Consider the following 23,861-nt stretch of genomic DNA (forward strand, 5'->3'; position numbering starts at 1 on the left):
GCAGAGGTTGGGGAGGGGGGATGTATGGCTGGGGGAAGGGTGCAGAGGTTGGGGAGGGGGGATGTATGGCTGGGGGAAGGGTGCAGAGGTTGGGGGGGAGATGTATGACTGGGGGAAGGGTGCAGAGGTTGGGGGGGGTGTATGGCTGGGGGAAGGGTGCAGAGGTTGGGGGGGGGGATGTATGGCTGGGGGAAGGAGTGCAGAGGTTGGGGGGGAGATGTATGGCTGGGGGAAGGGTGCAGAGGTTGGGGAGGGGGGATGTATGGCTGGGGGAAGGAGTGCAGAGGTTGGGGGGGAGATGTATGGCTGGGGGAAGGGTGCAGAGGTTGGGGAGGGGGGATGTATGGCTGGGGGAAGGAGTGCAGAGGTTGGGGGGGGATGTATGACTGGGGGAAGGAGTGCAGAGGTTGGGGAGGGGGATGTATGGCTGGGGGAAGGAGTGCAGAGGTTGGGGGGGATGTATGGCTGGGGGAAGGGTGCAGGGGTTGGGGAGGGGGGATGTATGGCTGGGGGAAGGAGTGCAGAGGTTGGGGAGGGGGGATGTATGGCTGGGGGAAGGGTGCAGAGGTTGGGGAGGGGGGATGTATGGCTGGGGGAAGGGTGCAGAGGTTGGGGGGGGGTGTATGACTGGGGGAAGGGTGCAGAGGTTGGGGTGGGGGATGTATGGCTGGGGGAAGGGTGCAGAGGTTGGGGGGGGTGTATGACTGGGGGAAGGGTGCAGAGGTTGGGGGGGGGATGTATGGCTGGGGGAAGGGTGCAGAGGTTGGGGAGGGGGATGTATGGCTGGGGGAAGGGTGCAGAGGTTGGGGGGGGGGTGTATGACTGGGGGAAGGGTGCAGAGGTTGGGGTGGGGGATGTATGGCTGGGGGAAGGGGTGCAGAGGTTGGGGGGGGATGTATGGCTGGGGGAAGGGTGCAGAGGTTGGGGGGGGGGATGTATGGCTGGGGGGAGGGTGCAGAGGTTGGGGAGGGGGATGTATGGCTGGGGGAAGGGTGCAGAGGTTGGGGAGGGGGGATGTATGGCTGGGGGAAGGGTGCAGAGGTTGCAGGGGGGATGTATGGCTGGGGGAAGGGTGCAGAGGTTGGGGGGGGGATGTATGGCTGGGGGAAGGGTGCAGAGGTTGCGGGGGGGATGTATGGCTGGGGGAAGGGTGCAGAGGTTGGGGGGGGGGATGTATGGCTGGGGGAAGGGTGCAGAGGTTGGGGGGGGATGTATGACTGGGGGAAGGGTGCAGAGGTTGGGGGGGATGTATGGCTGGGGGAAGGGAGCAGAGGTTGGGGAGGTATGTATGGTTGGGGGAAGGAGTGCAGAGGTGGGGGAAGGGTGCAGAGGTTGGGGAGGTATGTATGGCTGGGGGAAGGAGTGCAGAGGTGGGGGAAGGGTGCAGTGGTTGGGGAGGTATGTATGGCTGGGGGAAGGGTGCAGAGGTTGGGGAGGGGGATGTATGGCTGGGGGAAGGGTGCAGAGGTTGGGGGGGTATGTATGGCTGGGGGAAGGGTGCAGAGGTTGGGGGGGGATGTATGGCTGGGGGAAGGGTGCAGAGGTTGGGGAGGGGGATGTATGGCTGGGGGAAGGGTGCAGAGGTTGGGGAGGGGGATGTATGGCTGGGGGAAGGGTGCAGAGGTTGGGGTATGTATGGCTGGGGGAAGGAGTGCAGAGGTTGGGGAGGTATGTATGGCTGGGGGAAGGGTGCAGCGGTTGGGGAGGGGGATGTATGGCTGGGGGAGGGAGTGCAGAGGATGGGGGGATATGTATGGCTGGGGGAAGGAGTGCGGAGGTTGCGGGGGGGATGTATGGCTGGGGGAGGGAGTGCGGAGGTTGGGGGGGGGATGTATGGCTGGGGGAAGGGTGCAGAGGTTGCGGGGGGGGATGTATGGCTGGGGGAGGGAGTGCAGAGGTTGGGGAGGGGATGTATGGCTGGGGGAGGGAGTGCAGAGGTTGGGGGGGGGGGATGTATGGCTGGGGGAAGGGTGCAGAGGTTGGGGGGGTGGCGGTGAGTGAGGGTGTGAAGGGATTTGAAGCTAAGAATCTTGAGATGCCCTGGTGGGCAGGGAGCCAGTGTTACCCACAACAGGAGTGATGGGCGAGTAGGACACGATACAGGCAGCTGGTTTGGAGAAATTGAAGTTGATAGACTGGGAAGGATAGAAGGACAAGGAAGGCTTTGGAGAAATTGAATCTGGATGTGGGAAAAGTCTGGATAGAAGGAAAGAGCAAAGCCCCTTTCACATCCTCATAGGAACAGGAGGAGGCCATTCAGCCCCTCGAGTCTGTTTCGCCATTCAATGAGGTCACGGCTGATCTGCACCTCTACTCCATTTACCCGCCTTTGCTCCATATCCCGTGATACCCTTACCCAACAAAAGTCTTATCCATCTCCATCTTGAAAATTTCAATTATTCCCCAACATCCACAGCCTTTTGGGAGAGTTCAAGATCTTCACTACCGTTTGTGTGAAAAAATGCTTCACTCCGAAATGGCCTGTCTCTAATTTTAAGATTGTGCCCCCTTGTCATGGATTCCCTCACCAGAGGAAATAATTTCTCTCAATCTACCCTATCAAGTCCTCGATCAGATCACCCTTCAACCTTCTGTATGCAAGGGAATAGAAGCCCAGCCTATGCAAACTGTCCTGGCCTATATTTATATCTCAATTATTATCACACTGTTGTTTGTACAAGCTTGCTGTGCGCAGATTGACTGCATTACAACAGTGACTGCACTTAAAAAGTGCTGCATTGGCTGTAAAGTGCTTTGGGTCGTGCAACGCTCCCCCAGTACTGCCCCTCCGACAGTGCGGTGCTCCCTGAGTACTTCCCCTCTGACAGTGCGGCGCTCCCTCAGTACTGCCCCTCCCACAGTGCGGCGCTCCCTCAGTACTGCCCCTCCGACAGTGCGGCGCTCCCTCAGTACTGCCCCTCCGACAGTGCGGTGCTCCCTCAGTACTGCCCCTCCGACAGTGCGGCGCTCCCTCAGTACTGCACTGGGAGTGTTGGCCTGGATTATGTGCTCAAGAGTCTGGAGTGGGACTTGAACCCACGACCTTCTGACTCGGAGGCAAGTGAGTGCTACCCACTGCTCCAGTGCTGATGTGGGTATTGATGTGGAGATGCCGGTGTTGGACTGGGCTGGACAAATGTGAGAAGTTGCACAACACCAGGTTATAGTCCAACAGCTTTATTTGGAATCACAAGCTTTCGGAGCGCTGCTCCTTCGTCTTCACCTGACGAAGGAGCAGCGCTCCGAAAGCTTGTGATTTCAAATAAAGCTGTTGGACTATAACCTGGTGTTGTGCGACTTCTCTCAGATGTGGGTATTGGCAGTGGGGCGCGAGGGGGGGTTGCAGGAAGTGGAGCAGGTGATGGAGAGGATGTGGGACGTGACGCTCAGCTCAGGGTCAAACACGACACTGAGGTTGCAAACAGTTTACTGCAGCTGGAGGAAGTGGTCAGAGAGTGAGGTGGAAAGGGAGTGCGATTCATAGTGAGAACCAACAAGGGCTTTGGTCTCTTTTATGCTTGGCTGAAGGAAGCTGACTCCTTTGAGACTTGACGTCAGTCAGGCAGCCTGACAGCATGAGGAGGAGGATGGCGCGGTCAATCGTGTAAAATGCTGCAGACAGGTCGAGGAGGGATAATACACCGTTTATGAGGTTTTTATTTGGAGTCAGGAAGGGTTCCTGAGGGTAGAGCTAGATCAAATGTTGTTCACATCTTTTGGGTGTAGAGCTTGTGTGCTGTATAAAATCTCGGGAATAATGACATCATATTGTTTCCTCTCTACGTCTTCACTGTCTGCCTAAATCTGTCTTCTAGCTTTCTACCTCTGATCTCTCTATCTCATTGTGTTTTCCTCTCTTACTCTGTTTCTTTCTCTCTATATCTGACTCATTCTGTCTCCGTTTCCTTCTCCCACCTTATCTGTCTCTATCTCTCGCTCCCTCGGGTTGTCTCTGTCTGTTTTCCACTTTTTGTATCTTACTCGCACTCTCTCTGTCGCTCTCTCTTGCTCTCTCTCACTCTGTCTCGCGCGCTCCGTCTCTCGCGCGCGCTGTCTCCCACTCCCCATTTTTCTCCCAGTCTCTATCTTACCTTTTCTCATTCCTAACTCCCTGAATGTTCCTTGACGTTGTTACTTTGCTGGGGACCCCGACAGAGGAGCAGTGGCCCACAATGACCAAACTACCTGACTACAAGGTGAATGAAGCTTTTCTGCTGGTTTCTGCCTCAACCTCCTCCTGAGGACAGTTACAGAACACAGGAGGTGAAACGGTGATTTGATGGCAGTGTAAAATTAACAAGGGACTGTTTCCCGTGATTGAGGGACCATGTCAACATTTAAGATCAAGGTAGACAGGTGGTTGAAGGAAAGGGAGAATAAAGGGATATGGGAACAGGGCGGGACATAGGATTAGGATTACTGCTTGTTTACAGTGTTCGAGATCAGTCCAAGACTGGGCTTGAAACTGGACTTCTGATGGTAGGGAACAGGAATCTGTTTCGGTCTCCCAGACCCTCAGGGTTCCAGAACAGAGTTGGTGGAAGAGAGCGGGTATCGGGTGATATGGAGCAAAGGAGGGTAAATGGAGTTGAGGTACAGATCAACCATGATCTAATTGAAGGGCAGAACAGGCTCGAGGGGCTGAATGGCCTCCTCTTGTTCCTATGTTCCAGCGAGAGTGGGAATGAGTGAGAAATCGTCCGAGATCAGTTGTTTGTGAGCTGATTCTGTGGGTCTCTGGTTGAATAAAGAGATATGGGTAACATTGAAACTAAAGAAAAAGGCATACACTGAGTAATAGACAATAAAGGAGAGGATGACAAAAGGGAATACGAAAGGTTAGGAAAGAAGTTGTAAAAACAGTGAGGAAGGCAAAGAGGAACTACTCGTATGTAGGATAAACACCAACGCTGACTCGATGGGCCGAACGGCCTGTTATAATTTCTATGTAACGCTATGATTCCAGATCGAAAGGATTTTGGGATTGAATTGTGTTTTAGTGTTGTGTTTTCAAACAAAGTGAATTTGAGTCGGTTTAAAAAGGGGGCGATGTTAACTGCAGGGATTGAAGATGTGTATTAAAACCAGACGGGCCAGTTTGCGAAATGTGCTGTCTTACCATCTGCCTCAGTGATCCAGTAAGAGGGTCGATTGTCTCATCCCAGGCCGAGTAGCTAAATTGGCCCTCATTCATTTCAGAACAGCAGGTTAACACAACCCAGGTTGGGAGGAGAGCTAGCCAGTTTTATCAACAGGCCATTTGCCCTGTCCCTACTGGGATCAAGTCAATCCTCCCCTCCCCCTGGCTGGACACAGAGTTTCAACAGAGAATTGTGTTGTTGAGGAGAGGAGTGAAAGGAGTGGGATTTGCTTTGATTTTTACTCTTTAGGTCCACTTGCGTGTCTGTAACTAAAGTAGTTTTCCCGTTAATATCTGGCCTCAGCTCACCGAGTGTTTCAGGCGCCCTTCGAAAAGATTCGAGAAGCGCGCATTTTTTTTTATTCATTGATGGGATGTGGGCGTCGCTGGCTAGGCCTACATTTAGTGCCCATCCCTAATTGCCCTTGAGAAGATGGTGGTGAGCCGCCGCCTTGACCCGCTGCAGTCCATATAAGAACATAAGAAATAGGAGCAGGAGTAGGCCAATCGGCCCCTCGAGACTGCTCCGCCATTCAATAAGATCATGGCTGATCTGATCCTAACCGCCAATCCACTATCACAGAACCATCTCCTGAATCTAACAGAATTAGACACACGAAATAGGAGCAGGATCAGGCTACACGGCCCCTGGGCCCGCTCCGCTACCCACAGGGCCATGACCGATCCAAACCTAGACTCATGTCCAAATTCCTGCCCGCTCCCCGTAACCCTTAATTCCCTTTACTTCTAGGAAACTGTCTATTTCTGTTTTAAATTTATGTAATGATGTAGCTTCTACAGCTTTTTGGGGCAGCATATTCCATGGACCTACCACCCTCTGAGTGAAGTAGTTCCTCCTCATCTCAGTTTTGAAAGAGCAGCCCCTTATTTTAAGACTATGCCCCCTAGTTCTAGTTTCACCCATCATCGGGAACATCCTCCCCGCATCCACCCGATCCAACCCCTTCACAATCTTATATGTTTCAATAAGATCGCCTCTCATTCTTCTGAACTCCAATGAGTAGAGTCCCAATCTACTCAACCTCTCGTATGTCCATCCCCTCATCCCCAGGATTAACCGAGTGAACCTTCTTTGTACTGACTCGAGAGCAAGTATGTCTTTTCTTAAGTATGGACACCAAAACTGTATGCAGTATTCCAGGTGCGGTCTCACCAATACCTTGTACAACTGAAGCAATACCTCCCTATTTTTATATTCTATCCCCCTAGCAATGAAAGCCAACATTCCATTGGCCTTCTTAATCACTTGCTGTACCTGCATACTAACCTTTTGAGTTTCGTGCACCAGGACCCCCAGATCCCTTTGTACTTCAGTACTTTCCAGTTTCTTGCCATTAAGAGAATAACTTGCTCTACGATTTTTCCTGTCAAAGTGCATAACCTCACACTTTCCAGTATTGTATTCCATCTGCCAAATCTCTGCCCACTTACTTAGCCTGTCTATGTCCCCTTGCAGGTTTTTTATGTCCTCCTCACTCACTACTTTCCCTCCCATCTTTGTATCATCTGCAAACTTTGATATGTTACACTCGGTCCCCTCCTCCAAATCGTTAATATAGATTGTAAAGAGTTGGGGACCCAGCACTGACCCCTGCGGAACACCACTAGTTACTGATTGCCAGTCTGAGAATGAACCATTTATCCCAACTGTCTGCCTTCTGTTAGATAGCCAATCCTCTATCCATGCCAGAATATTGCCCCCAATCCTGTGATTTTTTATCTTAAGCAATAACCTTGTCAAATGCCTTTTGGAAGTCTAAATACACTACATCCACTGGTTCCCCTTTATCCACCCTATATGTTACTTCCTCAAAGAACTCCAGCAAATTTGTCAAACATGACTTCCCCTTCATAAAACCATGCTGACTTTGTCCTATTAAATTATGATTATCCAAATGTCCTGTTACTGTCTCTCCTTAATAATGGACTCCAAAATTTTACCTACCACAGATGTTAGGCTAACTGGTCTATAGTTTCCAGCCTTCTGTCTACTGCCCTTTTTAAATAAGGGTGTTACATTAGCAGTTTTCCAGTCTGCCGGGACCTTTGCCGAGTCCAGGGAGTTTTGGAAAATTATTACCAATGCATCCACAATCCCTACCGCCACTTCCCTCAAGACCCTAGGATGTAAGCCATCAGGTCCAGGTGATTTATCCGCCTTGAGTCCCATTATTTTACCGAGTACCACTTCCTTAGTGATTTTGATCGTGTTTAGCTCCTCCCCCCCCTTTAGCCCCCTGTTTGTCCAGTGTTGGGATATTCTTAGTGTCTTCTACTGTAAAGACTGATATAAAATATTCATTCAGTGTTTTTGCCATCTCCATATTTCCCACCATTAATTTCCCGGTCTCATCCTCTAAGGGACCAACATTTACTTTAGCCACCCTTTTTCTTTTTATATAACTATAAAAACTGTTACTATCTGTTTTTATATTTTTTGCTAATTTACTTTCATAATCTATCTTCCCTTTCTTAATCAATCTTTTTGTTATTTTTTGCTGTCTTTTAAAGTTTTCCCAATCCTCTATCCTCCCACTAGATTTGGCTACCTTATATGCCCTTGTTTTTAGTCGAATACTATCCTTAATTTCTTTACTTAGCCATGGATGGCTGTCTTTTCTTTTACACCCTTTTCTTCTCAGTGGAATATATTTTTTTTGGAAGTTGTAAAATAACTCCTTAAATGTACACCACTGATCATGTATCGTCTTACACTTTAATCTATTTTCCCAATCCACTCTACTCAATTCCGCTCTCATACCTTCATAGTCTCCTTTATTCAAGCTTAGCACGCTTGTTTGAGATCCAACCTTTTCACCCTCTAATTGAATATGGAATTCAACCATGTTATGGTCACTCATTCCAAGGGGATCCTTTACTAGGACATTTTTAATTAATCCTGTCTCATTACACAGGACCAGATCTAAGGTTGCTTGCCCCCTGGTCGGTTCAGTTACATACTGCTCAAGAAACCCATCCCTAATACACTCAATGAACTCATCCTCAAGGCAGCCCTGCCCAATTTGATTTGTCCAATTAATATGATAGTTAAAATCCCCCATAATTATAGATGTTCCCATATTACAAGCCTCAACTATTTCCTGATTGATACACCGTCCAACAGAGTTGCCACTGTTCGGAGGCCTATAGACTACGCCCACTAGTGTTTTTTTCCCCTTATTATTCCTTACCTCCACCCAAACTGTTTCATTATCCTGATCTTTTGACCCAATATCATTTCTCTGTATTACAGTGATTCCTTCCTTTATTAACATAGCCACTCCACCTCCCCTTCCTTCCTGCCTGTCTTTCCTGATTGTTGAATAACCTGGTATGTTTAATTCCCAGGCATTGTCACCCTGCAGCCATGTTTCTGTAATGGCCACAAGATCATACCCATATGTAGTTATTTGTGCCATTAACTCGTCTATTTTGTTACGAATGCTACGTGCATTCAGATAGAGAACTTTCAAATATGTTTTGTGACACTTAGTTCCTGCTTTTGCCCTTTTTATTACTTTACCTTTTACTCCATACCTTCTGCCCCTTCCTGACACGCTCTGGTTTTTAATTTCCCCACTGCTACCTAAGTCTATGACCTTCTCTGTTGTCATTTTTATTATTTGCTCTCTAGGAACCTCCCCCCACTAGTTAGTTTAAAGCCCTCTCTACAGCCCTAGTTATATGATCCGCCAGGACTCTAGTCCCAGCACTGGCCAAGTGAAGCCCGTCCCAATGGAACAGCTCCCTCCTGCCCCAGTACTGGTACCAGTGTCCCAGGAAGCAAAACCCATTTCTCCCACACCAGTCTTTGAGCCACACATTTAACTCTCTAATTTTATTTGTCCTAGCCAAATTCGCTCGTGGCTCAGGTAATAATCCAGAGATTATTACCCTTGTGGTTCTGCTTTTTAATTTGGCCACTAGCTGCTCAAACTCCCTCAGCAGAACCTCCTTCCTTGTCCTATCTATGTCGTTGGTGTAGGTACACCCACAATGCTGTTAGGAAGGGAGTTCCAGGATTTTGGCCCAGCGACAGTGAAGGAACAGCGATACAGGTCCAAGTCAGGATGGTGTGTGGCTTGGAGGGGAACTTGTAGGTGGTGATGTTCCCATGCGTCTGCTGCCCTTGTCCTTCTAAGTGGTAGAGGTCGCGGGTTTGGAAGGTGCTGTTGAAGGAGCTTTGACGAGTTGCTGCAGTGCATCTTGTAGATGGTACACACTGCAGCCGCAGTGCGCCGGTGGTGGAGGGAGTGAATGTTGAAGGTGGTGGATGGGCTGCCAATCAAGCGGGCTGCTTTGTCCTGGATGGTGTCGAGCTTCTTGAGTGTTGTTGGAGCTGCACTCATCCAGGCAAGTGGAAAGTATTCCATCACACTCCTTAGTTGTGCCTTGTAGAATACCCAGCCTCTGCTCTGCTCTGCCACACAGTTCCAGTTAAGTTTCTGGTCAATGGTGACCCCCAGGATGTTGATGGTGGGGGATTTGGCGATGGTAATGCCGTTGAATGTCAAGGGGAGGTGGTTAGACCCTCTCTTGTTGGAGATTGTCGTTGCCAGGCACTTGTGTGGCGCAAATGTTACCTGCCACTCACAGCCCAAGCCTGAACGTCGTCCAGGTCTTGCTGCATGCGGGCATGGACTGCTTCATTATCTGAGGAGTTGCGAATGAAACAGGTTAACCCCTGCCCCGTCCTGGATAACCCCTGCATTGCTGGATGTAAGTTTTTAATGAATCCCTGACTCTGTGTGTTCTTTTCCAGCCATATCCCATGTATCCGGCGACAACATCCTTATTAAATGTCGTTCCGAAGCTCAACACTACTGGGCGAGACCTGCTCCAGGTGAGTCACGCATTCTGAGACACTGGAACAGCACCCAGGGGAAGATCAGATACTTAGCCATTGAAATTATATTTGTTTACTCATCCAGTTTACTTTGTCAGCGAGTATCAGCTCAGTGGGTAGCACTCTTGCCTCTGAGTCAGAAGTTCGTGGTTTCAAGTCTCACTCCAGAGATTCGAACCTTTAATCCAGGCTGACACTCCCCCAGTGCAGTGCTGAGGGAGCGCTGCACTGTCGGAGGGGCAGTACTGAGGGAGCGTTGCACTGTCGGAGGGGCAGTTCTGAGGGAGCGCTGCACTGTTGGAGGGGCAGTACTGAGGGAGTGCCGCACTGTCGGAGGGGCAGTACTGAGGGACGGGAGCGCTGCGCTGTCGGAGGGGCAGTACTGAGGGGGCGCCGCACTGTCGGAGGGGCAGTACTGAGGGAGTGCCGCGCTGTCGGAGGGGCAGTACTGAGGGAGCGCTGCACTGTTGGAGGGGCAGTACTGGGGGAGCCCCGCACTGTCGGAGAGGCACTACTGAGGGAGCGCTGCACTGTCGGGCAGTACTGAGGGAGTGCCGCACTGTCGGAGGGGCAGTACTGAGGGAGGGGAGCGCTGCGCTGTCGGAGGGGCAGTACTGAGGGGGCGCCGCACTGTCGGAGGGGCAGTACTGAGGGAGTGCCGCGCTGTCGGAGGGGCAGTACTGAGGGAGCGCTGCACTGTCGGAGGGGCAGTACTGGGGGAGCCCCGCACTGTCGGAGAGGCACTACTGAGGGAGCGCTGCACTGTCGGAGGGGCAGTACTGAGGGAGCGCTGCGCTGTCGGAGGGGCAGTACTGAGGGAGCGCCACACTGTCGGAGGGGCAGTACTGAGGGAGAGCCGCACTGTCGGAGGGGCAGTACTGAGGGAGAGCCGCACTGTCGGAGGGGCAGTACTGAGGGAGAGCCGCACTGTCGGAGGGGCAGTACTGAGGGAGCGCTGCACTGTCGGAGGGGCAGTACTGGGGGAGCGCCGCACTGTCGGAGGTGCTGTCTTTTGGATGAGACATTAAACCGAGGCCCCGTCTGCCCTCTCCGGGATCCCATGGCACTATTCGAAGAAGAGCAGGAGAGTTATCCCCGGTGTCCTGGCCAATATCCCTCAACCAACATCACTAAAACAGATTATTACATTGCTGTTTGTGGAATCTTGTTGTGCACAAATTGGCTGCCGTGTTTCCTACATTATAACAGTGACTACACTTCAGAGGTACTTCATTGGTTGTAAAGCGCTTTGGGACGTCCTGAGGTCATGAAAGGCGCTATAGAAATGCAAGGCTTCCTCTCTAAACCGAGGATCTGTCTTTCTGTTTAGGGGGATCTATAAAACCATAACAATTAGGAGTCGGCCATACAGCCCCTTGAGCCTGCTCCGCCATTCAATAAGATCATGGCTGATCTTCGACCTCATCTCCACTTTCCTGCTCTATCCCCATATCCCTTGATTCCCTTAGTGCCTGAAAATCTATCGCTCTCTGTCTTGAATATACTCAGCGATTCAGCATCCACAGCCCTCTGGGACAGAGAATTCCAAAGATTCACAACCCTCTGAGTGAAGAAATTCCTCCTCATCTCAGTCTTAAATGGCCGTCCCCTTATCCTGAGACTGTGCCCCCTGGTTCTAGACTCTCCAGCCAAGGGTAACAACCTCTCAGCATCTACCCTGTCAATACGGGTACGGTAGCATAATGGACTAGTAATCCAGAGGCCTGGGCTAGTGATCCAGAGATGTGAGTTCAAATCCCACCACGGCTGCTGGGGAATTTAAATTCAGTTAATTAAATAATTATGGAATAAAAAGCTCGTATCAGTAATGGTGACCATGAAACTACCGGATTGTCGTCAAAAAAAAAACAAAAAAAAACCATCTGGTTCACTAATGTCCTTTAGAGAAGGAAATCTACCGTCCTTACCCGGTCTGGCCGATATGTGACTCCAGACCCACAGCCATGTGGTTGACTCTTAACTGCCCCCCTGAAATAGGCTGAGCGAGCCAATCCGTTGTAACAAACCGCTACAAAAAAGAAGTATCACCACACTTCAGCGGTTCAAGAAGGCGGCTCACCACTACCTTTTCCATAGCAATTAGGGATGGGCAATAAATGCTGGCCTCGCCAGCGACGCCCACATCCCGTGAACAAATAAAAACATTTTAAAAATCCCCCTCAGAATCTTGTATGTTTCAAAGATCCCATGGCACTATTTTGAAAAGAGCCAACATTTATTGCTTAACCAACACCACCAGTTCCACTTGCAACTCCTCCGATAATGAAGCAGTCCGTGCCCGCATGGAGCATGACATGGATGCAGTATCACCTGGACACCATTCAAGCTTGGGCTAATAAGTGGCAAGTAACATTTGTGCCACACCTATCTCCGCAACATGAGAAAGTCTAACCACCCCCCTTTGACATTCAACGGCATTACCATTGTCGAATCCCCCACCATCAACATCCTGGGGGTCACCATTGACCAGAAACTCTACCGGACCAGCCACATAAATGCAGGCCAGAGGCTGGGTATTCTGCGGCGACTGAATCATAGAATCACAGAATGGTTACAGCACGGAAGGAGGCCATTCGGCCTGTCGAGCCTGTGCCGGCTCTCTGTAAGAGCACTTCAGCTAGTCCCACTCCCTCGCCCTTTCCCCGTAGCCCTGCATTTTTTTTTCCTTCAGGTATTTATCCAATTCCCTTTTGAAAGCTGTGATTGAATCTGCCTCCACCACCCTTTCAGGCAGCGCATTCCAGATCCTAACCACTCGCTGCGGAAAAACTTTTTTACGCACGTCGCCTTCGGTTCTTTTGCCAATCACCTTAAATCTGTGTCCTCTGGTTCTCGACCCTTCCGCCAATGGGAACAGTTTCTCTCTATCTACTCTGTCCAGACCCCTTCATGATTTTGAACACCTCTATCAAATCTCCTCTCAACCTTCTCTGCTCCAAGGAGAACAACCCCAGCTTCTCCAGTCTATCCACGTAACTGAAGTCCCTCATCCCTGGAATCATTCTAGTAAATCTTTTCTGCACCCTCTCTAAGGCCTTCACATCCTTCCTAAAGTGCGGTGCCCAGAATTGGACACAATACTCCAGTTGAGGCCGAACCAGTGTTTTATAAAGGTTCATCATAATTTCTACACTTTTGTACTCTGTGCCTCTATTTATGAAGCCCGGGATCCTGTAAGCTTTTTTAACCGCTTTCTCAACCTGCCCTGCCACCTTCAACGATTTGTGCACATATACCCCCAGGTCTCTCTCTTCATTTAGGATTGTACCATTTAATTTATATTTCCTCTCATTCTTTCTACCAAAATGTATCACTTTGCACTTTTCTGTGTTAAATTTCACCTGCCACGTGTCTGCCCATTCCACCAGCCTATGTCCTCTTGAAGTCTATCACTCTCCTCCTCACTGTTCACTATACTTCCAAGTTTTGTGTCATCTGCAAATTTTGATATTGTGCCCTGTACACCCACGTCCAAGTCATTAATATATTTATCAAGAAAAGCAGTGGCCCTAGAACCGACCCCTGGGGAACACCACTGTACACCTTCCTCCAGTCCGAAAAACAACCGTTCACCACTACTCTCTGTTTCCTGTCACTTAGCCAATTCCGTATCCATGCTGCCACTGTCCCTTTCATTCCATGGGCTTCAACTTTGCTGGCAAGCCTATTACGTGACTCACCTCCTCACTCCCCAAAGCCTTTCCACCATCTACAGAGCACAAGTCAGGAGTACTCACCATTTCCCTGGCTGAGTGCAGCTCAAACAACACTCAAGAAGCTTGACACCATCCCAGAAAAAGCAGCCTGCTTGATTGGCACCACATCCACCACCTTAAACATTCATTCACTCCCTCCACCACTAGCACACTGTGGCTGCAGTGTGTACCATCTACAAGATGCACAGAAGCAACTCGCCAAGGCTTCTTCGACAGGCTACTTCCCAAACCCGAGACTTCTAGCACTAGAAGGACGAGGGCAGCAGGCGCATGGGAACACCATCACTTCTAAGTTCTCGTCCAAGTCACACACCATCTTGATTTGAAAATACATCAACGTTCCTTCATTGTCGCTGGGTCAAAATCCTGGAACTCCCTCCCGAACAGCACACAGACTGCAGCGGTTCAAAAAGGCGGCTCACCACCACCTTCTCAAGAGCAACTAGGCATGGGCAATAAATGCTGGCCTTGCCAGAGACGCCCACATCCCGTGAATGTATATTTTAAAAAAATACAGGGTAAAGCTCCCTCTACACTGTCCCATCAAACACTCCCAGGGCAGGTACAGCACGGGTTAGATACAGAGTAAAGCTCCCTCTACACTGTCCCATCAAACACTCCCAGGGCAGGTACAGCACGGGTTAGATACAGAGTAAAGCTCCCTCTACACTGTCCAATCAAACACTCCCAGGGCAGGTACAGCACGGGTTAGATAAAGAGTAAAGCTCCCTCTACACTGTCCCATCAAACACTCCCAGGGCAGGTACAGCACAGGTTAGATACAGAGTAAAGCTCCCTCTACACTGTCCAATCAAACACTCCCAGGACAGGTACAGCACGGGTTAGATACAGAGTAAAGCTCCCTCTACACTGTCCAATCAAACACTCCCAGGGCAGGTACAGGGGGTTAGATACAGAGTAAAGCTCCCTCTACACTGTCCAATCAAACACTCCCAGGGCAGGTACAGCACGGGTTAGATACAGAGTAAAGCTCCCTCTACACTGTCCAATCAAACACTCCCAGGGCAGGTACAGCACGGGTTAGATACAGAGTAAAGCTCCCTCTACACTGTCCCCATCAAACACTCCCAGGGCAGGTACAGCACGGGTTAGATACAGAGTAAAGCTCCCTCTACACTGTCCAATCAAACACTCCCAGGGCAGGTACAGCACGGGTTAGATACAGAGTAAAGCTCCCTCTACACTGTCCCATCAAACACTCCCAGGACAGGTACAGCACGGGTTAGATACAGAGTAAAGCTCCCTCTACACTGTCCCATCAAACACTCCCAGGACAGGTACAGCACGGGTTAGATACAGAGTAAAGCTCCCTCTACACTGTCCCATCAAACACTCCCAGGGCAGGTACAGCACGGGTTAGATACAGAGTAAAGCTCCCTCTACACTGGCCCATCAAACACTCCCAGGGCAGGTACAGCACGGGTTAGATACAGAGTAAAGCTCCCTCTACACTGTCCCATCAAACACTCCCAGGGCAGGTACAGCACGGGTTAGATACAGAGTAAAGCTCCCTCTACACTGTCCGAAAAATGTGCTTTAGCTCTAGTCTGAGACTTGCGCCCTCCCGCCTCTTCTACACCATTGTGACATTTTCCATTTCACCATACCCAGCCTGCGACCTCTGAGTGAGATCGTCCTTTATTTACCAAACTCGGGTCAGTTGTGGGCGGTGGCCTGTTTGGAACTGTGTCGAGCCCACCTAAAGTCATCTCATGCAGGACCCTTCCGGAGGAAGCTTCAATCCTGTCCCTCTGTCCAAGCTTTGACCCCTAACCTCCGCTGTGAAAGGATGGTGTCTATAATCGTACTGTCTTTGCCTTAAGATATATTTGTGTCTTTTTTACAGAACCTGTTGAAATGTAACCCAGTGCAAAGGATTTCAGCTGAGGAAGCCTTGCAGCATCCCTACTTTGCTGATTTCTGCCCCCCTTAATGGGCAATGTGAAGCCCTGGCTCTGCCCCAGACACCTGCCCCCGGACTGCCCACTCTTCATTGCATGTCGGCCTGAAGGAACCAACCGCAAGTCGAGCTGCCTCCCATCCCCATCGCCAGACGTCTCGTCGCTGTAGCAACTAAATTGACGGACAGCTGGGGTGACCTCTTTGTGGGCGGGGCTCCTGAGAATGAGACTCCCACTGCAGCTTCGGTGTGTTTTCCTCGAAGGATTTTTGTTACCATTCCATACAGATTATTGTGAGACAGAGAAAGCACTTTTTTGGGTTGGAAAGAGAGCGTGTGAAACTTGCACGATTGACTGTTTTGCGTCTGTCCTTGTGCACATGTGTCTGTGTCCCTGTGCACACGTGTGTGCATGTCCCTGTGCACATGTGTGTCTGCATGTCCCTGTACACACGTGTGCCTGCATGTCCTTGTACACACGTGTGTCTGCGTGTCCTTGTGCACGTGTCTGTGTCCCTGTGCACACGTGTGTCTGCATGTCCCTGTGCACACGTGTGTCTGCATGTCCCTGTACACACGTGTGTCTGCATGTCCCTGTACACACGTGTGTCTGCATGTCCTTGTACACGTGTGTCTGCATGCCCTTGTACATGTGTCCTTGTGCGCATGCATGTCGTGTGTATCCTTGTGAACGTGTCTGTGCCCTTGTGCATGTGTGTCCTTGTGCATATGCGTGCTGCATGACCGTGTGTGCTCTTGCAGGTGTCACCATGTGTGCTGTTGCGTGTGCTATCATGTGTTGCCCTGTCTCTTTCTTGATGTGCACTTTCATGTGTGCTCTCGCTTGTCTGTGTGTTACTATATGTATGCTCTTGCGTGTCTGTTATGGTGTGTGTTGTGTGTCTGCTATCGTGTGTACACTCCCGTGTGTGTGTGTGTCATTGCGTGTGCTCCTGTGCCCGTGCATTGTCACGGATCCCGTGTGACCATGTAATTGTGTGTATTGCAGACTTTTGTTGATTGCCATATAATGTCACTGAGTGAAGTATTAGTGTAGAATCGGAGCACAGAACCTCTGTGGTTTTTCTAGAAGGCTTTTGTTAGAATTCTGTACAGTTTATCATGAGAGAAAGCACTTTTTGGGGGGAAAGAAATGTTGTGAAACTATTTGTTTTGCGTGTGTTCTTGTGTCTTTATGTTCTCACACATGCGTGTTTTTGCTGCACGTATGTGTTGTGCGCTCTTGCATCTGTTATATTGTATGTGTTGCCATGTGTGCTCTTGCATGTCTGTCGTGTTAATGTATGTTAACGTGTGCTGTTGCATGTCATCATGTGTGCTGTTGTGTGTCTGCGTGTTAACATGCTCGCTCTCGTGTGTGTGTGTGTGTTTTGAGCACTTTTGTTTTTTGCCAAATGCCACTGACACTGAGTGAAGTGTTTCTGTGGAGCTCATGATCCAGGGGTCACTGTTTCAGCTTCTGCCCTAAATGGTAAACACATCCACAGCCCGAGTACCGGGGCTCCGCAGACACTGCTGCCAGGCTCAGTGCCAAATACCCCTCCGGTGAACAAACGCTCACTTTTTACTCTGGTAATGTAGTGTTGCCTGGGGATCGAATAGAAGCACTTGTTGCTGTAATTTAGGGCACTGAATTGATACAAGCCCTTTTTGTGTTTGTTTAATCTTTGGATAACAGAAAAATGAGCACTCTGTACAAACTACAAACCAGAACTAAATGGGAGACTTTAGTGGAAAATTAATACGGCAGATTTTACTGGATTGTAAAACTTTATACCTCCTCAGGTGCAAAGCCATTAATAAAAGGTGGAACATTTTTGATAACTCTCTTAATACTAAACCGTAACAAACTACACGAGATTTCATCTAACCGATACAGAGCCTCTATCCCGACAGGCTCTGAAAAACTTGGGAGTCTTGCATTTATCCTCTGAATTGCACACAAGCCTTTCACCTAATCCCAGAATAAAGAACGGCACTGAGAGACTGGCTCACGATGCTCCACTGGTGGAACAAACAATCAATGATTCAATCCTATGGGCAGATAATCAAGATTAAGTGGTTCTGTTACCAAGGTGAACTTGGTCGATATTACCGGTTAAATCTAGCGAACAACCCCAACAATACACCACCTTTAATGTAGTAAAATGTTCCAAGGTGCTTCACAGGAGTGTTACCAGACAAAGCTGGACACCGAGCCACATGAGCAGATATTAGGGCAGGTGACCAAAAGCCTGGTGAAAGAGGCAGGTTCTATTGAGCATCTTAGAGGAGGAGAGAGAGAGAGGCAGAGACATTCAGGGAGGGAATGCCAGAGCTTGGGTCCGAAGCAGCTGAAGGCACGGCCGCCAATGGTGGAGCGATTAAAATCGGGGATGCTCAAGAGGCCAGAATTGAACGAGCGCAGACTGCCCCTTGACATTCAATGGCATTGCCATTGCTAAATTCCCCCAACATTAACATCCTGGGGGTCACCATTGACCAGAAACATAACTGGACCAGCCACATAGATACTGGCTACAAGAGCAAGTCAAAGATTAGGTATTCTGCGGCAAGTGTTTCACCACCTACCTCCCCAAAACCTTTCCACCATCTACAAGGCACAAGTAAGGAGTGTGATGGAATACTCTCCACGTGCCTGGATGAGTGCAGCTCCAACAACACTCAAGAAGCTCGACAACACTCAAGAAGCTCGACACCATCCAGGACAAAGCAGCCCGCTTGATCGGCGCCCCATCCACCACCTTAAACATTCACTCCCTCCACCACCGGTGCACCGTGGCTGCAGTGTGTACTATCTACAAGATGCACTGCAGCAACTCGCCAAGGCTTCTTCGACAGCACCTCCCAAACGCAGTACCTCTACCACCTAGAAGGAATGGCAGCAGGCGCATGAGAACACCCATCACCTCCAAGTTCCCCACCATCCTGACTTGGAAGTATATCGTCGTTCCTTCATCGTCACGGTGACTATCCTGGAAATTCCTCCCTAACAGCACTTGGGAGTACCTTCACCACACGGACTGCAGCGGTTCAAGAAGGCGGCTCACCACCACCTTCTCGAGGGCAATTCAGGATGGGCAATAAATGCTGGCCTTGCCAGCGACGCCCACATCCCAAGAATGAATCAAAAAACTTTAAAGCAGTGATCATCTGCCTTTGAAGTGACATTTTGCAATCTAGACAGTGATGTACATTCTCTCCACTGTGGACAATGAGAAGTCTGCAGAGACAGTCAGGAGTCAGCAATTTCAGAAGTGAGGGGACAGGAAATAAACTATATGGAACCACATGGCGCTTGCAGAGTTGGTTTCCACCCTCGGACAGGATGCAGAGATTTACTGGAATGGTACCAGGGATGAGGGACTTCAGTTCTGTGGAGAAGCTGGAGTTGTTCTCCTTTGAGCAGAGAAAGGGTTAAGGGGAGATGTAACAGAGATGTTCAAAATCATGAAGGGTTTTGATAGAGTAAATAAGGAGAAACTGTTTCCAGTGGCAGAAGGGTTGGTAACCAGAGGACACAGATTTTAGATAATTGGAAAAGGACCAGAGGGGGAGATGAGAATGTTTTTGTGAGTTGTGATCTGGAACGCGCTACCTGAAAGGGCGGTAGAAGCAGACTCAATAGTAACTTTCAAAAGGGAATTGGATAAATACTTGAAGGGGGAAAATTGGCAGGGCTGTGGGGAAAGAGCAGAGTGGAAAAATTGGACAGCTCTACCAAAGAGCCGGCACAGGCACGATGGGCTGAATGGCCTCCTTTCTGTGCTGTCCGAGTCTATGGTCATACTGACTGAAAGGAAGAAGCTTGGAGACCAATTGAAAAGGCGGTAACAATATTTATTCAGAGTGCACAAATGTTACAGGAATCCAGAGAATACTGTCACAGGTTTCACATTAATACAATGTCTGAGAGCCTATCCTCATTCCCAAAGAGCGGATTCCCCTATTTTTATTTATTCAAACTGTTCACTGAAAGTTATGCTTGAGGTCGGAGTCTGGTGCAGGTGCGAGGGGGAAAGGGTGTTGTTTGGGGTCCTGCTGTGGCTCCTGTGCAGCAGTCGGTGGCGAGCCGATGCTGCCGACTCTCCCACTTAACAAATCGGACTGGCCTGACACTCAACGGCAAAAGCGGCAGCCACACGGGCGACGGCAAGTGTAGCCGAATTGCCGGTTCTGCAGCCGACTCTCCCTCTCCAAGGGCTCTGAGTGCCACGGCGGAGTCAGAGCGAGAGACTTCAAAAGAAACACGTCGCAAGCCAGCTGCTTCCAACTCTGCTCCTCGGAGGGGGCAAGAATCACCGAGATCAGCCCGGTTATAACCACAGTGGGTGGGAGCCGAGAGGGCGGGGAAGGGGAAACCTAATCTAGAGCTGTCTTTTGTCTCCACTAGTCCTATCACCATCTCGTCTCGTTTTGAATACCTCTTAATGTCTTGTTCTCTCCCAGCCTGGCCTCTTAATCTATTTCATTCCCTGTGCCTCTTTAGTCTTGATAAAGGGTTTTGACCCGAAACGTTGACTAATTTCTCTCCACGGGTGTTACCTGGCCTGCTGAGTTTTTCCAGCATTTTCTGTTGTTATAAGGGGAAAGGGTGCCGAGTGAAACAGTTCGGGAACGGGATGAGATTCTGGTCCTATTTTATCACCGGGTCTGTTACGCCCACACGCTCCAATACTGAATCCACGTCGCAGCTTATGAAACTGCCCATCTGTACTAAAAAATATACATTATATATCAAGCTGAACACGACTAGAATCCAACCAGACTCACGAGGCAGCCCAGGGTCATGCTTTACATCACACAGAAAATACAAAGAATAATTTATAACTTAGGGTTATTTCTGTACATTTTGAAAGGTTGAAGCTGAAATCCAGCTTTTGTTATTCATAAAATAAGTGAGTGGAACTAAGCTGCACAGGTTACATCCCTGGTCTGTGCGGAATTAGGGATGGTAGCTTGGGAGGGGGGGGCAATAGAACAGGCCTCAGTGCCCTGCGGTGGTCCGGGGGTGGGTGGGGAAGAAAATCAGCCAAGATTTCCAGAAATGATCGCTCTCCAAACAGCTGGATTCTGGAAGGTGCAATGGTCTGGATATCGGACGAGGGCCGGATAAAGCGGGGCTGTGTCGAATAAGCCGCCTTCGGGGAGATACCAGAGGATGTCTGGCGCTTGTGGAACTGCCCCCAGCAGGAGTCAGCAACTTTGCGGGGGTGGGGTGGGGGAAAGTCATGAAAATATTAGGAACAGAACGATGTAACTGAACTGGCCTGTCCCTCTCCCGCACGTTTCTCCATTTGAAATTTCAGGCAGTTTCGAGAGAAGTTTTAAGAGTGTGTTCAGACACCGATTCGGACAGGGGTTTGTTCAAGGTCTGCCTGATTTCCCAGGGACCGACTGAACCCAGACAAGCACCACTAACAGGACTCTGCTACACCACACCTCGACACAACACAAGCAGCTGCCCTGGACTGAATGTGGAGGAAACTGAACAATGACGGAAAGGCAACATTAGCGCGGTGTTTGGGACTCAAGTCTCAGTGATTGTTGTGCATTCGAGATCAGAAAAATGAAAAGGGGCTGAAATGATCACTTACCTTGGGAGGGAGGGGGGTCCTGCCGGGGGAGGGTTCTGCGGGGGGGGGGCGGGGCCTGGGTCCTGTGGGGAGGGGGGGCCCAGGGAGGGGGCTCTGCAGCTGCTTCAAACACGATACAAACATAAAACAACAAAAACTTTTTCTTTTTTTTTTAAATGATACAGAATACAGCTGAAAACAAGCTATAAAATCGTTGGGAACGAGCCCGGAGCTGCTCAATCCCGATTCCCAAACAGCTGGAGGAGGAACATGAAGATGTAGATGATGTCAATGTAGAGGCAGAGTGCTCCGAACACGTGTTCTTCGGGACTCAGGGAGTAGCGCTTGTTCCCCAGGAGAAGCTGCGTATCGTAAGCCAGGAACTGCGAAGAGTAACAAAGGAAAATAAAAGACCAAAATCGCGGTGGCAGCTGAACATACAACAGGTTTTGCCAGTGAATCCAGGCCCTGCCCGTGGACCTCGTGCACACGATTTCACAAGATCCTTACTGAGGAGGGAGGCCATTCGGTCCGTCTTACCTCATTCACCCAGCAAGACCCTACACTCCCCAGGCCCATTGCTGCGTCGAATTGTTTCTTAAATAATTCCCGGACTTTTGCATTCCAAGTGTTGATCCCTTTGTGTGTGTGAAGGATCTCCTGATATCAGTCCCAGAGTTACCTTTCACTAGTTTGAACCCATCCTATTCCCAGTGTTCCAGATTAACTTATTCCATACCATTGACAGAAGAAATTACTTGCCTTTCACCACCTCAGGACGTCCCAAAGCGCTTTATAGTACTTTTGAAGCGTAGTCATTGTAATGTAGGAAACACGGCAACTGAAGGGGCAAACGAGGCCTCGGTTTATCCCTCATCCGAAAGACAGCACCTCCGACAGTGCAGCATTCCCTCAGTACTGCCCCTCCGACAGTGCAGCGCTCCCTCAGTACTGACCTTCCGACAGTGCAGCGCTCCCTCAGTACTGACCCTCCGACAGTGCGGCTCTCCCTCAGTACTGACCCTCCGACAGTGCGGCTCTCCCTCAGTACTGACCCTCCGACAGTGCAGCGCTCCCTCAGTACTGACCCTCCGACAGTGCAGCGCTCCCTCAGTACTGACCCTCCGACAGTGCAGCACTCCCTCAGTACTGCCCCTCCGACAGTGCGGCGCTCCCTCAGTACTGACCCTCCGACAGTGCAGCGCTCCCTCAGTACTGCCCCTCCGACAGTGCGGCGCTCCCTCAGTACTGCCCCTCCGACAGTGCGGCACTCCCTCAGTACTGCCCCTCCGACAGTGCGGCACTCCCTCAGTACCGCCCCTCCGACAGTGCGTAGCTCCCTCAGTACTGCCCCTCCGACAGTGCGGCACTCCCTCAGTACTGCCCCTCTGACAGTGCGGCACTCCCTCAGTACTGCCCCTCTGACAGTGCGGCACTCCCTCAGTACTGTACTGGAGTGTCAGCCTAGATTTTTGTTCAGAAGTCTCTGGAATGGGACTTAAACCCATGACCTTCTGACTCAGAGGCAAGAGTGCTGCCCACTGAGCCACGGGCGACACTCTTGTATATCTCTCTATCACTGCTCAGACTCCTCCTTTCCAGGTTGAATAGCCCTGGTCGCTTCAGTCTCTCCTCATAACTCGCACCCTGCCACTGGGGATCAGTCTCGTGGTTCTTCTCTGCTCTGCCTCCAGCACTTGAACATCTCCCTTGTGTCTCAGTGACCAGAACTGGACACAGTGCTCAAGGTGGGTCTGACCAGAACTGGACCCAGTGCTCAAGGTGGGTCTGACCAGAACTGGACACGGTGCTCAAGGTGGGTCTGACCAGAACTGGACACAGTGCTCAAGGTGGGTCTGACCAGAACTGGACACGGTGCTCAAGGTGGGTCTGACCAGAAGTGTGATGGGATTCCTCCGTCTCAGGGTTATTGTACATTCCACTCCTCCGGCCCGACGTACGATAATATTCCTCAGCCGTAAGACTACCTGACACTCCAATTGCCCATCATCCCTGTGCAAGAAACAAATGAAAGAAAAACAGTGCCGGGCCGGGACTGTAATGGAAGCTGGCCCCGAGGTGAAAGGTGGCGCTTTGTAACCCACCCAATACCCAGAGACAGAACAAGACAAACACCACACGGGGGAGAACTAGAACTAATCCTCTCGGATTCTGAAACCCTCTTCTGTTTGCTGCAGGTTCTAGACCAAATAAAATAAATGTTCCAATTTATTTACCAGAGTGAAGGCGATGGCTCCGAGTCCAGCATAAAATGTCTGCAACCAGGGGAGCTGAAATTGAAGAGATACAGTAACCAGTTAGTGCTGACATGTTCTTCACAGTATGAACCCCTTACTTGTAATGCTCCTTTCCCCGGGGCCTCCGGGTTTGAGAAAGGACCAGACCATCAGCATGCAACTAATGATGGCCATTTACCCCACGAAACCCACTCCTTCCTGCTGGACAAGGTGCTGGTCAGGCCCCAACTAGGCCAGTGTGCAGTTATTCCTGGGATGAGAGGGTTGTCCTATGATGAGAGATTGAGTAGAATGGGCCGATACTCTCTGGAGTTTAGAAGAATGGGAGGTGATCTCATTGA

At 50.2% G+C, this 23,861-nt stretch overlaps 2 protein-coding genes across 2 annotated transcripts in view; one reads left to right on the plus strand and one right to left on the minus strand.

Annotated features, from left to right (window-relative positions):
• cdk5 (cyclin dependent kinase 5) overlaps positions 1-17,502 on the plus strand; it is a 47,593-nt gene extending 30,091 nt beyond the window's left edge. Inside the window, exons 10-12 of the mRNA XM_085992199.1 lie at positions 4,136-4,196; positions 9,924-10,004; positions 15,612-17,502. Of these exons, the coding sequence (XP_085848325.1) occupies positions 4,136-4,196; positions 9,924-10,004; positions 15,612-15,698 (229 nt within the window). The 3' untranslated portion in view covers positions 15,699-17,502. The remainder of the gene's footprint in view (positions 1-4,135; positions 4,197-9,923; positions 10,005-15,611) is intronic.
• A 2,003-nt stretch (positions 17,503-19,505) lies between these two features.
• faim2a (Fas apoptotic inhibitory molecule 2a) overlaps positions 19,506-23,861 on the minus strand; it is a 54,116-nt gene continuing 49,760 nt past the window's right edge. The window contains exons 11-12 of the mRNA XM_085992198.1: positions 23,500-23,553; positions 19,506-21,645 (exon numbers count right to left, since the gene is read on the minus strand). Of these exons, the coding sequence (XP_085848324.1) occupies positions 21,499-21,645; positions 23,500-23,553 (201 nt within the window). The 3' untranslated portion in view covers positions 19,506-21,498. The remainder of the gene's footprint in view (positions 21,646-23,499; positions 23,554-23,861) is intronic.

The sequence above is a fragment of the Somniosus microcephalus genome, chromosome 7, assembly GCF_052327205.1.
Source record: "Somniosus microcephalus isolate GS21.2 chromosome 7, FLI_Smic_1.0, whole genome shotgun sequence".
Classification (NCBI taxonomy): Eukaryota; Metazoa; Chordata; class Chondrichthyes; order Squaliformes; family Somniosidae; genus Somniosus; species Somniosus microcephalus.